Source organism: Crocodylus porosus, unplaced genomic scaffold (assembly GCF_001723895.1).
Source record: "Crocodylus porosus isolate Cpor-Errol unplaced genomic scaffold, CroPor_comp1, whole genome shotgun sequence".
Taxonomy (NCBI): domain Eukaryota; kingdom Metazoa; phylum Chordata; order Crocodylia; family Crocodylidae; genus Crocodylus; species Crocodylus porosus.
Genome location: NW_017728906.1, coordinates 146,559,793 through 146,573,341, shown reverse-complemented (window position 1 = coordinate 146,573,341; position 13,549 = coordinate 146,559,793). Strand labels below are relative to the sequence as shown.

The following is a 13,549-nucleotide window of genomic DNA, read 5'->3' as shown; positions in this document are numbered from 1 at the left end:
GTTATGGTGGGCCTAAGCCAGGAGTGGGGAGTTATTTTGGGCAGAGGGCTTACTGAGTTTACTGAGTTTTGGCCAGCCATCAAGGGCTGCATGACAGGCAGTGAAGGGCAGATAAATATCAATTTTCTACATTTTTTAGGGACCCCACAGGCTGGATAGAATGGCTTGGCAGGCCGCATTTTGCCCACCCCGGCCTAAGCCCTTGTTTCTTGACATTGCAAGTTGGGGAGCATATACAATTGGGGATCGTATACGAGTAGAGCATGAAAAGATTGATCCTGGTGTCTTGCTCCTTGTGGAAGGATAGGCCCTGGGGCAGCCATGGTGCTCCCTAGAGGCCACCCGAATCCTGTCCACTCTGTCAGTTCTCTATATAACCTCCGCTGTTTATCTCACCTGCCACGTCTTGTTCTTTCGATATTGTTTGGGAGACTGCCTGTGAGCCTTACAGTGCTCTTACCAGTGCACCGACTGATCTCTTGTGGTTGCTAGGTCCTCTGCCCATTAGCCAAAACTGCACAGTTCTCTACAGGTGTCTCTTGTGGCAGACACCCTGGTGCCTGGCTGGCACTGTGAGCCAAAGGTTACCACCTGTGGCCTGACTGGCCCTTAATCAAGGGCTATGAGGCTTAAATGTGACCTCCAGCCTCCCCCATAGCCATGCCCATGCCTTATGAGTGTCACTCAGTCACCTTCCTGTATGGGCTTCAGCCTTCCTAGTCTTAGCCTACAGGTTACTTTGGCTGCAGACTGGTAGCCTAGATCCACTAGCTCTGGCCTGGCCTTTTAGTCTCAGCCTTCCATTGGCCTCTGGCTGCCCTGCGCTCAGGCCCTGGCCCTCTTGGCTTCCAGCCACCCCAGTTTCCTACTCTGGACTCAGGCCCTGGCCCTCTTGGCCTCAGCCTGCTTCTGTCTCATACCCCTATCCCTGGCAGGGCTCAAAACCTGGTGTTCCCCTCCAGCAGCCCTGTGGCCTCTATTGGCCACGCCCAATCCTTCAGTATAAAACTGAAAAAAAATCCAAGTAACTGCTTTAAACTCAGACACTCAAAGCTACTGCTCTGGGTCATCAAACCACTGCCAAGCCACCTTCCCCACACACTGGTGCTCTCAGCCCTGGAAGTACCCAACACGACCTGCAGCACCCACTTCTCACCAGCCTGAGCTGGCAGGAAATCTTCTCCTTGGAGAATTCAGGGCTGCACTCCCTTTCTACCTTGGGCAGCCAGGATTATAGCCCCTGGGCTTCTCCTCTTTCAGTCAGGAGCTCTCTTGATGGGTTGCAGGTATGTCCCTTAACCTCCAGAGCAGCTTACTGCTGTTTCTCTGGCTGAACTGTAGTAGTGCCTTTGCTACTAGCCCCGCAATAGGCACTTGCAACCTATGTATCCCTGGCTGCCTACTCCCCTGCCGCTAGCCCAGAATCCACCCTCTTCCCCCAACTGGGGACCTACTTGCTATGGCTTCTCCCTTAAAGTTATAGGAGTCTCTGGCTCCTCTTACACTCTTCTTCCCCTATAGCTTCTAGTATTTGGAGGCTGAGGAAGTCCTTAACTTTGAGCTTGTGGAATTCTAGTGATAGAACGTTTCTTTCCTCTAAGCTTTTTTTCATTCCAGAAACCAAGTTGGAAATGAAATCATATACTAATTAGAATGAGTAAACTAATGTCTTTTATTTTAAAATGAAAGCCTTAATACAATTACCTTAATATTTTTAGTTCTACAATTATGTCTCACTAGTTTTCCTTTCATTTGTTTGTATGTTTAAATATAGGATTTGGTGGTGAGAAGGCTTTGCATTTTTAAAACCTGGAAGCTAAAACATTTCAAACTCATTTGTGTAGGCAGAACAAGCTGCATTTTTAACTTGTGTCAACTAGTGGAAGTGGTCTTTGGACTCCCAAAGGCACCACCTGAAGCAGCATCATGATTAAATATGGTCCAGCAATCATCATATAAAAATTCCATAGGGGTCACCTGTAGCATTAAAATATCAGATTGTTCCCGTCTATACTAGGCTTCTAGAGTGTAAAATGCTTGGAGCTAATGAGTATTAAAAAAATATACCTTTCGCCTTTGTGGACAGGCCCTAAAAGCAAAAAGAAATAGCTCAAGAAGGTTTAATTTGTTTCAGAATTCCAGGATTAATCTAGTTTGTTTGCTGTTTGGCATAATGGAGATTTTATCAATGTTCTCTTGAATTTCATAAAGGACTAACAGTCGAGTGCCAGCAGGAGCGATCACAGCAATTGAATAAGGAAAAAGCTCTGCAGACACTGAGAACTAAACTGTACCAGCAGATCATTGAGAGGAATCAAAGCCAAATGCAGAATGCCAGAAAACTACAGGTGAAAACATGTTTCTGTCACTTAAGTGTATTACTACTGTGCTGTACATGGGGGCGGGTGCTGGTTTTGGCAAGTGACTAAAAAGCGTGTGTGTGTGTGTGTGTACACAGGGGTGTACATGTGTTTAGGTTAGTTTTCTATAAAGGAGTGCATACCCAAAAGGGAGAATCGCATGTTGTAATGCTAAGCAGGGAGAGTTTCATGTATGCCAAGGCCAGTTCATGGTGCTCTGACAGTGAACAGAGCCTTAACATAGCTTTTGTATAATTACAATTGTAAATCAGCTAAGACAGAGCTTTGTGTAATTAACACCCATGGTATGGTCCCTTTGGCAGGAAGACATTTTTATGTAAATGAGAATTGGGCCCAACAAGTACTGAGATTCACTTTCTAAATTGTTCTAAAATGGAGTCACTGATAGGATTCCATGTGCACGTAAGAAATAAAACCGCTCTTGGTATAAACAAATCTTCCTATTTTTCAGCCATCTGACAGGTCATTATTTTTTAACTTCTCCATTGTTCAAAAGCAATAATGAGAGACGCAGGGATTTTTTAGGGTGATATCTTTGTTTGGACCAATGGTAAGCAAGAATGCAAAACATTCTTCATTAGGTCTGACATTCAAGAGCTTCTCTAATTCTAGACAACTCTAAATGAGCCACCTATAAGATCAGAGACTTGCAAGGCAAGCCATATGAGGAAAGGCTGAGGGACTTGGGTCTCTTCAGCCTAAAAAAAAGAAGGCTGAGAGGGGATTTGGTAGTTTCTTACGGCTGTATTGGGGGAATACATCAAGGACTCGGTGAACAACTGGTCACCGGGGTACCCTTGGGGAAAACCAGGAATAATGGCCACAAACTCCTGGAAGACTGTTTCAGGCTTAACACTAGGAAAAATGTCTTCACAGTCAGGGTGTCCAGACTGTGGAATAAACTTCCTCCAGAGGTGGTGCAATCACCTATCCTGGAAAACTTCAAGAGGAGACTGGACAGTCACCTTGCTGGGGTCACTTCACCCCAGTTGTTGTTTCTGCCTAGTGCGAGGTGGGGCTGGACCTGATGATCTTGTGAGGTCCCTTCCAGCCCCTTACAATCTATGAATCTTTAAATCTATTGTGGGTATGGCAATCTGTCCCTCCCACTGCAGCTGGGCTGCTGTGCAAAAAGGACAGCAAGTTTAATGACACCCAAAGAAGACCGCACAAGAGGAAACATGTTTCTGCACAATGGTGGTTCCAGCACAGGCCTGGAAAGCGAATGTCTAGGGTGCCAGTCTGTACTCCCACAGCTGCTTATATGCCAGTTTCTCTAACAATTTTCACTATTTCATCCTCCTTTAAAAAAAACAAAACAAAAAACCCTCTAAAAACTTGTACTCAAAATTCAGTTCAGAAACTGAGATTTGCTTGTAACTCCCATCCTTTACCACTAGAGGACTCCAAATGTCAGATGCATTATTTAATCACCTGCGTTCATTTCTCTCAGCCAAGATTTTAACTTCTTTACCAGGTGTCTGTTGTATTGTACCCAGTACTGAATGTGCTGCTTCTATGAGTAGTATGCCCACTCTAATTTTCATTAGTGGGACTTGCATCCATACAATCTGATCTAACTAAAACTGTGGGAGTCTTAGTGGTCATTGTAAAGGTGTTTACTCAGAATGGGAGATTTAAATTCTGGGGTGGCAACAGCTGGAGAATTTTTTTTCCTTTACAAGAGAAAAAATATTTTCTTTTATTCCCCATAAAGGACCTTTTGAAATGAAATTTTGTGGAAGGAAAGGTTCAGGTAAAAAGGGTTTGTTTGTTTTTTGGTTCTCCCGCCCCCTGTAGGAAATATGAGCATTAGATATTGGTGATTTATAACGAAGACTATCTAACTAGTTTAGCCAGGGCTGCTTTTGCCAGCAAAAACTGCATGTTACATTTTCTTTAGTGATGAAGGGCCAGATATTAAGCTTTTAGGCATCTAAAGATACACATATGTGCCCAGTGGGATTTTTTTTAAACACACCTCTCTCTGTGTCTAAGCCCTGTCTAGACCTTAAGAGCTTAAATGTCTTTAAAAAATCTGGCTTTGTATGTTTTGTCAACTTGCCTGTCAGTATCAGTGGGTTTCAGAACAAGCCCCAGACTTTAAACACTTCTGCCCATGGCTGAGTTTACTCACTTATGGGACTACAGATGTATACATTTTTGCAGGATCAGGCTTGCCATATAAGTATATTATATGTACTTTGCTTCAGTGCATGGTTCTACTCCAGTCACATCTTTGCTACCAAGCCCAGGACTGCTGCTGAGGAACAAACCCCATCCAGTTGTTCTGCTCTGCCAGAGCCAAAACTGAGAAATAGGACGGAGCTCTATCTAGCTTAGATGGCCCTGACAGTGGGGCTGGAACTATCTGAGTTGGCCATTTGGGAATCCAGTTGCTAGGGAATGAGATCTGGGAGTAAGTGGGCAGCAATCTTGGGCCTTACATGAAAGAGGAAAGACATGGCCTAAGACTTACTGCAAAATAGTAGCTTTTTGCTCAGGTGACCTAAATCATGGGTAGGCCATGTCAACTGATGTGAGTGCTGATTTAGGCTTTTCAAACTACTTTTGACTCATGTTACCACTCTATAGCCAGTACAGAAAAGTTGAGCTGGAGGCTGTCTGTAAACTTGGTCTGCAGTATAAACAGAATTTTGACAGAAATCCTTAATTGGCCTGAATCAAGCAAATTATCTATGAGGCTGTAAATGCAGTATTGAAGGCACAAAAAGGTTGATCCATTGGAGTCTAACTCAGAATATTTGTCTGCTGGTTTTAAAGGATTTTAAATTTTAAAACTCAAGAAATAATATAAGTTGTCATTGCACAGTTGGAGACAAGAGCCCAGTCAGAGAGAATTCGTACCTATAACTTCACACAGGATAGAGTCACTGACCACAGGATCTCATATGAAGTCCGAAATATAAAGGTATTTTTTATTATAATTCATGTAAAACGCTTCAAAGATAAATTTGTGTGCACATACAGAAATTTTTATGCAAAAAGCTAAATGTAAACTTGTAAAAGTGATTAATAAATAGATTAAGAAGACATGATAAATTATAAGCTATTGTTCTAGTTTGAGAGAGCTTAAATGTTTTCAGAACTTGTTGTGAACATTATATTATTAAATTATAAAAGTATACGATTAAAGGGGGACAAAAACCTCATGCAAATGATATTCCAGAAACCGCCTATTTCTTGATTGATTAGCATTCTAAGAATACTATTGTAGTTACTCAGATCTTAAGATGACCCTGAATTTAAGATGTCTCCCCAATAACTTTATTCTATATATGGAAAAATTATGAATGTTTTAATTTTCCAGGTATAGAATCTCAATTATTGGAGGACTGTCTTGAATTTGTCCCCTTCCCATCCCCAGGAAGGTCAGGTTAAATTTGGGGGGGGGAGGAGGGGGTGTCAGGTGGCCCTCTTGCCCTCTGCCTAGCCTCCACTTTTTCCCTTTTGCAGCCTTCCTGCTCCCCTGGCAATGGCACCCCCCGTCCCCAGCTTTCCATAGCCTGTCCCTCCCCCCTCCCTTACTGAGAGGCACTGCAAGGGCTATCCTGAAGCACAACATATGGAAGCTCAGCCCTTACCAGGCCAGGCAGACAATGCAGCTGCTGAACTGCTGGGCAGGGGAGAGTTTCCATGTGCTCTGTGTCCAGAAGGAAATCCCGCCTGAACCAGAGCTGAGCCATGCCTGACAATATGGAGGGGAAAATGGGTTGGGGTTGGTGGCAGAGGTGCAGAGAAAGGTGGAGGCAGGGGCAGGAGGTTGCTGTGGCTCTGATTCTGGCCCTGACCTGGACTCAGAGCCAGAGTCAAAATCACAGCAGCCAGCTCCCCCCTCCCTCCCCACTTTGTATATGAATCTAAGACAAGGGGCTTTTAATCCTATGCTGATTAGAGAAAAAAATCTAATTTAAGATTTGATTAGATATGCTATTTTTCTGTATTGTTCAAAAATATATTATTAAGTGGGGGGGCCAAAAAACACATATCTTTGTTTATACAGTACTTTTTCCTGTTGCAAGAAGGACAGATGAAACACATAATTCTTTCTTGAGAACTTCAGGAAAAGTGAGGAGGGGAGTGACATTCCTGATATTTGTAGGGTAAAAAGCAAGTAGAAGTTTTTATTTTGAAAAAAATCTTTCAAGATCTTTGTTATGAATGAAAGGCAGAAGGACAAATATCAATGTTTTTGACCTGCCAAATCACCTTAGAAAGTTTTATTTCCATTTTCTTTCAAATGATAAAATTATATTCTGATTAAAATTCTACATGCAATTAATTTTTTCCTTTGAACATGTGCAACATATGGGGACAGTGTTACTACATATTGGGTGTGTCTATACATGCATTTACTCTAACCTAGGTTTACTGTGCAGTAAGATACTGCTGAGTAAGGGTTTTGGGGATTAAGGAGTAGATTTGCACCCAGGTCCTTGCAGCCCTGCAGTGGGCTCCTGCTGCCACTGGGGAGAGCTCTAGGCTCCCCCTTGGTGCTAGCTGAGGAGCTGCCTGTTGCTGAGGTGGGGACAATGTCCCCCTGCCCTGGCAGCAGAGAGCTCTTGGCCCTGGCTTCCTGATCGGGGGCACAGGGCTTGGAAAGAGCTGCAGGGGAGATGGAGGTCCTAGCCCCCTGCCCTGATCTGCTGCTGGGGCAGGTAGCAGCTAGGAGTCCCCAGCCACCTCCAGGCTGTACAGCTTCCATGCACAGGGCTGGCTGGGAACTTTGCATGAGTTAAATGTTTGAGTGAGTTTTGGATCAACTGGCTTGAAGAGTGAGTTTGGTTTTGCATTTTAAGGTTTGTCTTCACTTTTGTAGTGTAAGTTTTAAGATTTACAGTAGCTATCATCACAGAGCAGATAGTGTTTATTTTCTTGTGCCTAACAGTTGTCTTGGCAACAAAGAGAACTCAGAGGAGTACAGTGAGTGCTGGAGCGTTTACAGACTATCTTAAAACACGACATGGGAGTGAGGGTAATTACAAATATCAGAGGAATGTGGGGGAAGAAGAGTAAGGCTGGGTTCTATAAACAGGATTGCACAGTAAGATGTATTGCTTGATTACTAAGTCATCCTTTTATTTATTTTGGGTCAGATTTTGGTACCCTTCTTATGGATTAAGCTACTCCTCAGTATGAATAAAGATACTGAGTTGGTCGTTTTTTATGTATTACCATAACCTACCTCTCCATCAGTTCTTACTAGATTAGTTCACTGTTTCTGGCAGTGGGGTTTGAAAGAGGCAATAATTGGCAAAATGATGTTACTTACTCTTTTTGTTAGTACCAAGAGGAGGCTATGTAAACTCGTGGTATTTTTTCAGTCATCTGCCAAAAGCAGGCAGCTGTACACCTCTCCATCCTAATTTCACACCAGGGGAATAATGCAAAAATGTCAAGCTGATGCATAAAGATCCAATGCCATGCAAATTATATTCCAGGAATTTTTTATTTTTGATTGATTAGGATTCTAGAAATATTATTGTTCTCTGCTAATCATGATACTTCCTTTTTTAAAGGAATTTCTGCTTGGTGAAGAGGCCCTGGATGAGCTAATCAACAGGTTGTTGGAGTCTGCAGAGATGGAGGCACTGATTAAACATGTAGAAAACTTTAAATCTTTTGAAGGAGGAGGTTAATGTGGATGTTGCATTAAAATTATGATTGTAATTGTGTAGTTAAATAAAACGGAGGCATTTTTTTAGACGTCAAGAATTGAAAAAAATCTGTGCTATTCTTTCCTGTATTCTTCTGTGATCATGTGACAGGATTTTTGTTAAACTGTATGTGGCTTTTGGAATTCCTGGCCCACCCTGGCATGTCAAATTTTAAGTCTTCTTTGTTTGTTTGTTTTTTGGACATTGCCCATCTATCAGCCTGTAGTTCTTAATATAGACACAGCACAGGCAGCACAGGCTTTCCTGTTTTTCCATCAGTGTACCTTAAATCTTGATGTGAGAAACAGGAAGCGAGCACTTATTTTTATGTCCACGGCCCCTTTCTGAGTTAGCATTCTGATGCCATTTAGGTGGGGAACAAATACAGTCTGCAGGAACTGGTCTTAGATTGCTAATGGTCATCAGATGGTAACAACTTTGAGTCACTGGAGCTGGATTAGTTTGGAACTGGTCATCTAGGTGTTCTTTTCCATCAGTTCCCTTAAATTTATTTTGTAATAAAGTCCAATACTAGACCATTCACTCCTGCCTTAGAACTCATAGCAGGAGCTAAGACTGGAAACTTGTGTGTAGATACAGTTGCAGAGATCTCCCTCTCAGAAAAGGCTGCCACCTGAGCTTGGAAGATCCCCAGGGGGGATCAGTTCAAATGTGCAAAGTAATAGAAACCTCTTTGTCATCTCAGTGCAGATCCACCCCAAAGCTGGTGCAGGCAACTATACAAGCTACCTTGGGGTAGATCTGCACTGCATACTGAATCAAGGTCTAACTGTTGACATAGGTGTTCCCCACTCATCCTTCCATTCCCAAAATGAGGTATTAAACCTTACTTATTTCTATGCAGTCTTCTAAATCCCTAGACTCACACTGGACAATTTAACTTTTAATTCACATTATAACAGTTATGATTTATTATTAAATTACATTTTATAAAGTGTTCATGTTGCTGGATATGATACAAGATAAAGAAAATGCTAACATATTTTAAAAAAGAAAATTGTTGTGTAGAAACACCGTGCTGTTTTCTCACACATTTAGACTTCCCATACTAACATAATCTTCAGTTTGTACATCCAATTGATTTGTGTATGTGCACACATATGTACCAAATTTTTGCATATATGCCCTGTAATGTAGTATGCACCTTGTTTTTGAAAGGCAGAATAAAGAAAAAAGATCTTTTTTGTAGTAAGAGTAGCAGCACCTAGAGAGTAGAGCCTGCTTATCGTTTTGCTCCGTGAGTCATGTGCAGATTTTACTTTCACTTTTGCCCATAACCAGCAGAAACTGTTCTATTTCCCACATATAATTTGCATTGCAATATTCAGCAGCTGTTTTCTGGGGGAATGTGCATGTTGTATGTGGGAAAATGTGTGAGTAAACACACATAAGTAACAAGTTTGAGTCTAAATGCTTCCAAGTATATTTTAAAAAATAGAACATTTATACTATAATTTTCTATAGGGCCTGTCAAGATTGGCCAATGGTGGAAAAAGAATTCACTAAGTTCTGGTTTTTTAATTTAGAATCATTTTTTAATTCTTTCATGTTTGCACCTTTCCTTCCTTTTCATAAGAAAAGAATGTTAGCAGAATGTGCCTGTAGCCAATATTATTTGATCACACAAGACACATTTCATGAGAAGACTAAATTAGGTTTGGGTTGGGTAGCCCAACTACATAAATTTCCACATCAGTCAGAGAACACAAGTAACACCATGCAATTTTGGTAATTTATCACATAACTGAAATAATTAATTTTGAATATTCTGTACTCTTAAGTCCATAGGGAAAAGTATATCCTGAGAAGAAAAATGAATATCAAATGCATAGTTCATTAACTAATAAGTAAATAACTGACAAGTTCATAATAACTAATTGGCCTCTAGTTTGTGTGCTAAATCATTGTGCTCTTTCAGCTTGTGTGCATGAGGATTCAAAATCAATAATACGCAGATCAAATTATTTCACCAATTAATCACATAGCTTGAACCACCTAAAAGGATTTCTTGTAAGTGGGCATTTCAACATAATTACATTTTGGATCCAGGATTAATTAATTAATGTTCATCAAGTGCTCAAATATTGAAAGTTCTGTAAGAGTGTGCAAATAAGGCTCACTTCTAGTTGTGTAAATGAAAGAGCGTGTTTTGACAGGTGGACCTTAGGGATACTTGCAACTAAGTTCATTAATTTTCTTAAGCCCTTCTTTGTTGTTGATGGTTTTGTGCACAGTGATGAGAAAGGGGAAAGCAGAAGGGAGCTCCACTCTTCTACTTAATTTCTGATGTCCCCAGTGTAGGCACCGAAGTTTATCAGCCAGGTCTTTTCTTCCAGCTCGTTCCAGGGCATCCTGAAGGATCTTGGTTTTGTTAATTTTATCCCAGGATCGTTCATACCTGCATTTGTAACATCAAGCGTTACAACACCATGTTTAACCAATGATTATATTGCCAGATTTTGAACTGAATCATCCCAAGTGGTATTTGAAGAAGTATACCAACTGGTATGCCATATTTAAAAAAAGCCAAGTATTTTCTCTCCCCAAAAGACAAGATACTCTTTCAGAACCTGACTTCTACCCTCCTACAGAGGATGGTGAAGGAGCATGGGTTAACCTTATTTATACTAGGAAAATTCCTCTCTGGTGGGGCTGCACCACTTGTAGTCCTAGTATCCCTAGGCACCTTTTTCAAAGTAGGATACTCTGCACTTCAGTTCTTCAGTTCATACTTAATCAGACAAACCCAGGTTTGGCTTTCTGTACTACCAAGTACAGACTTGCGCAGACATTGCTGGATGTTCATCACTTGTAAAAATCAAAATGACCAAAATATAGTCCTTGGATGGCTTGAGCCTAATGAAAACCTGATGATATTAATGACAAACCTTAATACCAAAGGAAGGAAATACAGATGTTCAAAGAGTTTTTCACAGGACAGAACTAGTTCTGTGTAAAAAAAGCACTTCCCACTAGGAAGATCTGTCTTTCCTTTATTCTACCATGAACAGCTATATGTTCACTTCTCTCGATACCGGGATAGCCCCAGTATCCCATAGTACTTCACTTTCCCTCCCAGAATTTTGCAGTGCTTGAATTGAACACCTATCTACACCCAAAATCACTCTAGCTTGGCCGATAACTACATCATCCACAGGTGTTTAAGAATAAAAAGCCTCAAGATACTGTATTGAGCACATTTATATTTTTAATCTTTTGGATTCCCTGTTATTTTAGGCACGTTACCTGCTATTGGGCACCTACATGCACATTGAGGATGCTAGGGAAATGTAGAGAAGAGAATAAGTACATGATTTAAAGAGAGGAAGTTGCTCATGCTATACACAATTCATAATGATCTTATCTGCTCTTAGAAAACACATCCATCTCATTTTTTTGCGTGTTTGACATTTTGCTACTAAAATACTGGCTTAAACTTTAATGAACATGGTGACAGAGTGGGATATGTCTGTTTCACATTTTGAACTCCACTTTTTATTTGTTGCATGTATCTAGACCCCACCAAGGGCAGCCTACTGGAATTCGTTCAAGGACAACTGTCTTACTCAAGAAGGGTATCACTAAGAATCCACAAAAGCTTCAGTCTAAGGCTACTGATTTTGATTATTCCTCACCCCTTTTTTTCCCAAAATGGCTTGTAGGAAGGGCGAGTTCCCAGTGGAGTGCACAACAACATAGGAGCAGCTCCCTGTGGGTAAGGGCCAATCATTATTACATGCAAGGAAGACTTGAAGGAGAGGGCAGGAATGACACTGCTCAGCCTGACAAGGTTCTTTGCGTAGATGTAATTCCTCTGATTAGATGTAATCCCTTTGATTAGACCAACTAATTTATTCATTTATTAATGATGTATTATAATTTATCTAATAATTTTATTAATGTATTAGACCAACTAATATCACATCTATCCAAAGAACCTTGAATGCCCATCTCCTTAGACCAATAAATTGCTTGTTTATAACACATTACTCAGCCTGAAAACCTCAGCTTTGCAGCAGGTGACAACAGACTATAGAGGTGAGCATTTCTCAGGATTCAAGTGATTTTCAGAGTAAAATGTTAAGAATTTCTTTTGCTGGGGCCAGGTTTCTTTCTTTCCTGTCACGTTGTGCTAGAAGGGTAAGACTAGCAGCTCAAAGCAGCCATAACTTAGCACATATAAGTGAAGTGAAGAAAACCTGGGAAATCTCTGTCACTGGTTTGGGGGTTTAGGGTGGCAAAGTCCCACATGCCAAAAGATGTCACACAAGAAATCTCAGCTTGGGAGAATGTCTTGATATCACAGAGCTAGAAACAGTTCCTACCCAGTTCCTAGCTTGGTAGTATATGGGACCCAGTGACTGAGTTTGCTTGAAGAATGGTTTTCTATACAGCAGGATACTGGGAAGGCTGCAACAAATACGAGGTAAACATTCACTGGGGAAGAAGATAATCCTCTTAAACACAGCCATATAGGTCAGAGCCATCTTCCCTCGGAGTGTAAAACAACAACTGAAACTAATTTATTGGGGAACTGCACTTTTTTCTCACTTCAAGCAACTTACCAGCATTCCAGCATTTTCTGTGCTTGTATCTTCTTTTCTATGGTAGCTAAGTGAAACTGGCTTATTTCTGCTCTGCTGAATCCTAACTCGTTAGCAACAATCGTCCATTCAAAACCCAGTTGCTTGCCCAGTTCTCTGACTGATTTCAGGTTAATCACAGCATCCTGGTAATCAAACAAGCTCACATTTATTTATAGCAAATATGTATTACAACAGCAAAACAATAGATCACCTTTTTGTTATAGGCACATTTCCTAGCACAATGTAGGGTCAGGAAATTTGGCATGCCACTGTCCTCTGCTTCCAAATCCCCACCCGCAAGATGCATTTGGGACCAGGCCATGCTCCCTCTCCCTGCAACCTGTGTGGGTCAGTGCTGGCCCACACCCCCTTCCCTCCTCTCCCTTCAGGGCCAGGCTGGGCCACACCTCCTTCCCTCCTGCAGAGCTAGGGCAGAGTAGGCCATGCCCTCTTTTGCCCTCTGTGGGACAAAAAGATTAAGCACCACTGTTTGAAAGGGAAGCTGCAGCAGCAGGCTAAGTATGCTGTGTGGGGCTGGCAGCTGGGCAAAAGCTAGCTGCTATGAAGCAAGCAGGCCAGAAGCAACAGGGACAGAAGCTAACCATGGAGAGTAACTATCCAGGAGCTAGCTGCCCCATGTAGGTCCCCCCCTACAGTAAGCAGCTAAGGGGCAGACATGTAGGCAGCCCAGAAGTCGAATCTGCAAGCAGGTGGGCTAAGCTGCAGCAAAGGAGAGCAGGCTGGCTACCAGGTCAAAGTGGAAACCTCTGTGGGTGGCTGGAGAGCCACTTGACAGGAAGAAGTGGGGCTCTGGAGTCACATAAGGCTAGTGGCTAAAACCAGGTGTGGCCCAGCAGTTGCAGGGAGAGGAGCTTCTGAGCAA

At 41.9% G+C, this 13,549-nt stretch overlaps 1 protein-coding gene across 4 annotated transcripts in view; it reads left to right on the top strand.

Moving 5' to 3' along the window:
- Positions 1–8,664, top strand: part of MTRF1 (mitochondrial translation release factor 1) — a 23,817-nt gene extending 15,153 nt beyond the window's left edge. For 3 of the 4 annotated variants that reach the window (XM_019529837.1, XM_019529839.1, XM_019529840.1), the window contains 3 exons: positions 2,212–2,348; positions 5,215–5,313; positions 7,922–8,664. In XM_019529837.1, the coding sequence (XP_019385382.1) occupies positions 2,212–2,348; positions 5,215–5,313; positions 7,922–8,041 (356 nt within the window). In that variant the 3' untranslated portion in view covers positions 8,042–8,664. Of the gene's footprint in view, positions 1–2,211; positions 2,350–5,173; positions 5,314–7,921 lie in introns of those variants that run through there. The other variant, XM_019529838.1, reaches the window with a different exon arrangement.
- The last annotated feature ends 4,885 nt before the right edge of the window (positions 8,665–13,549 follow it).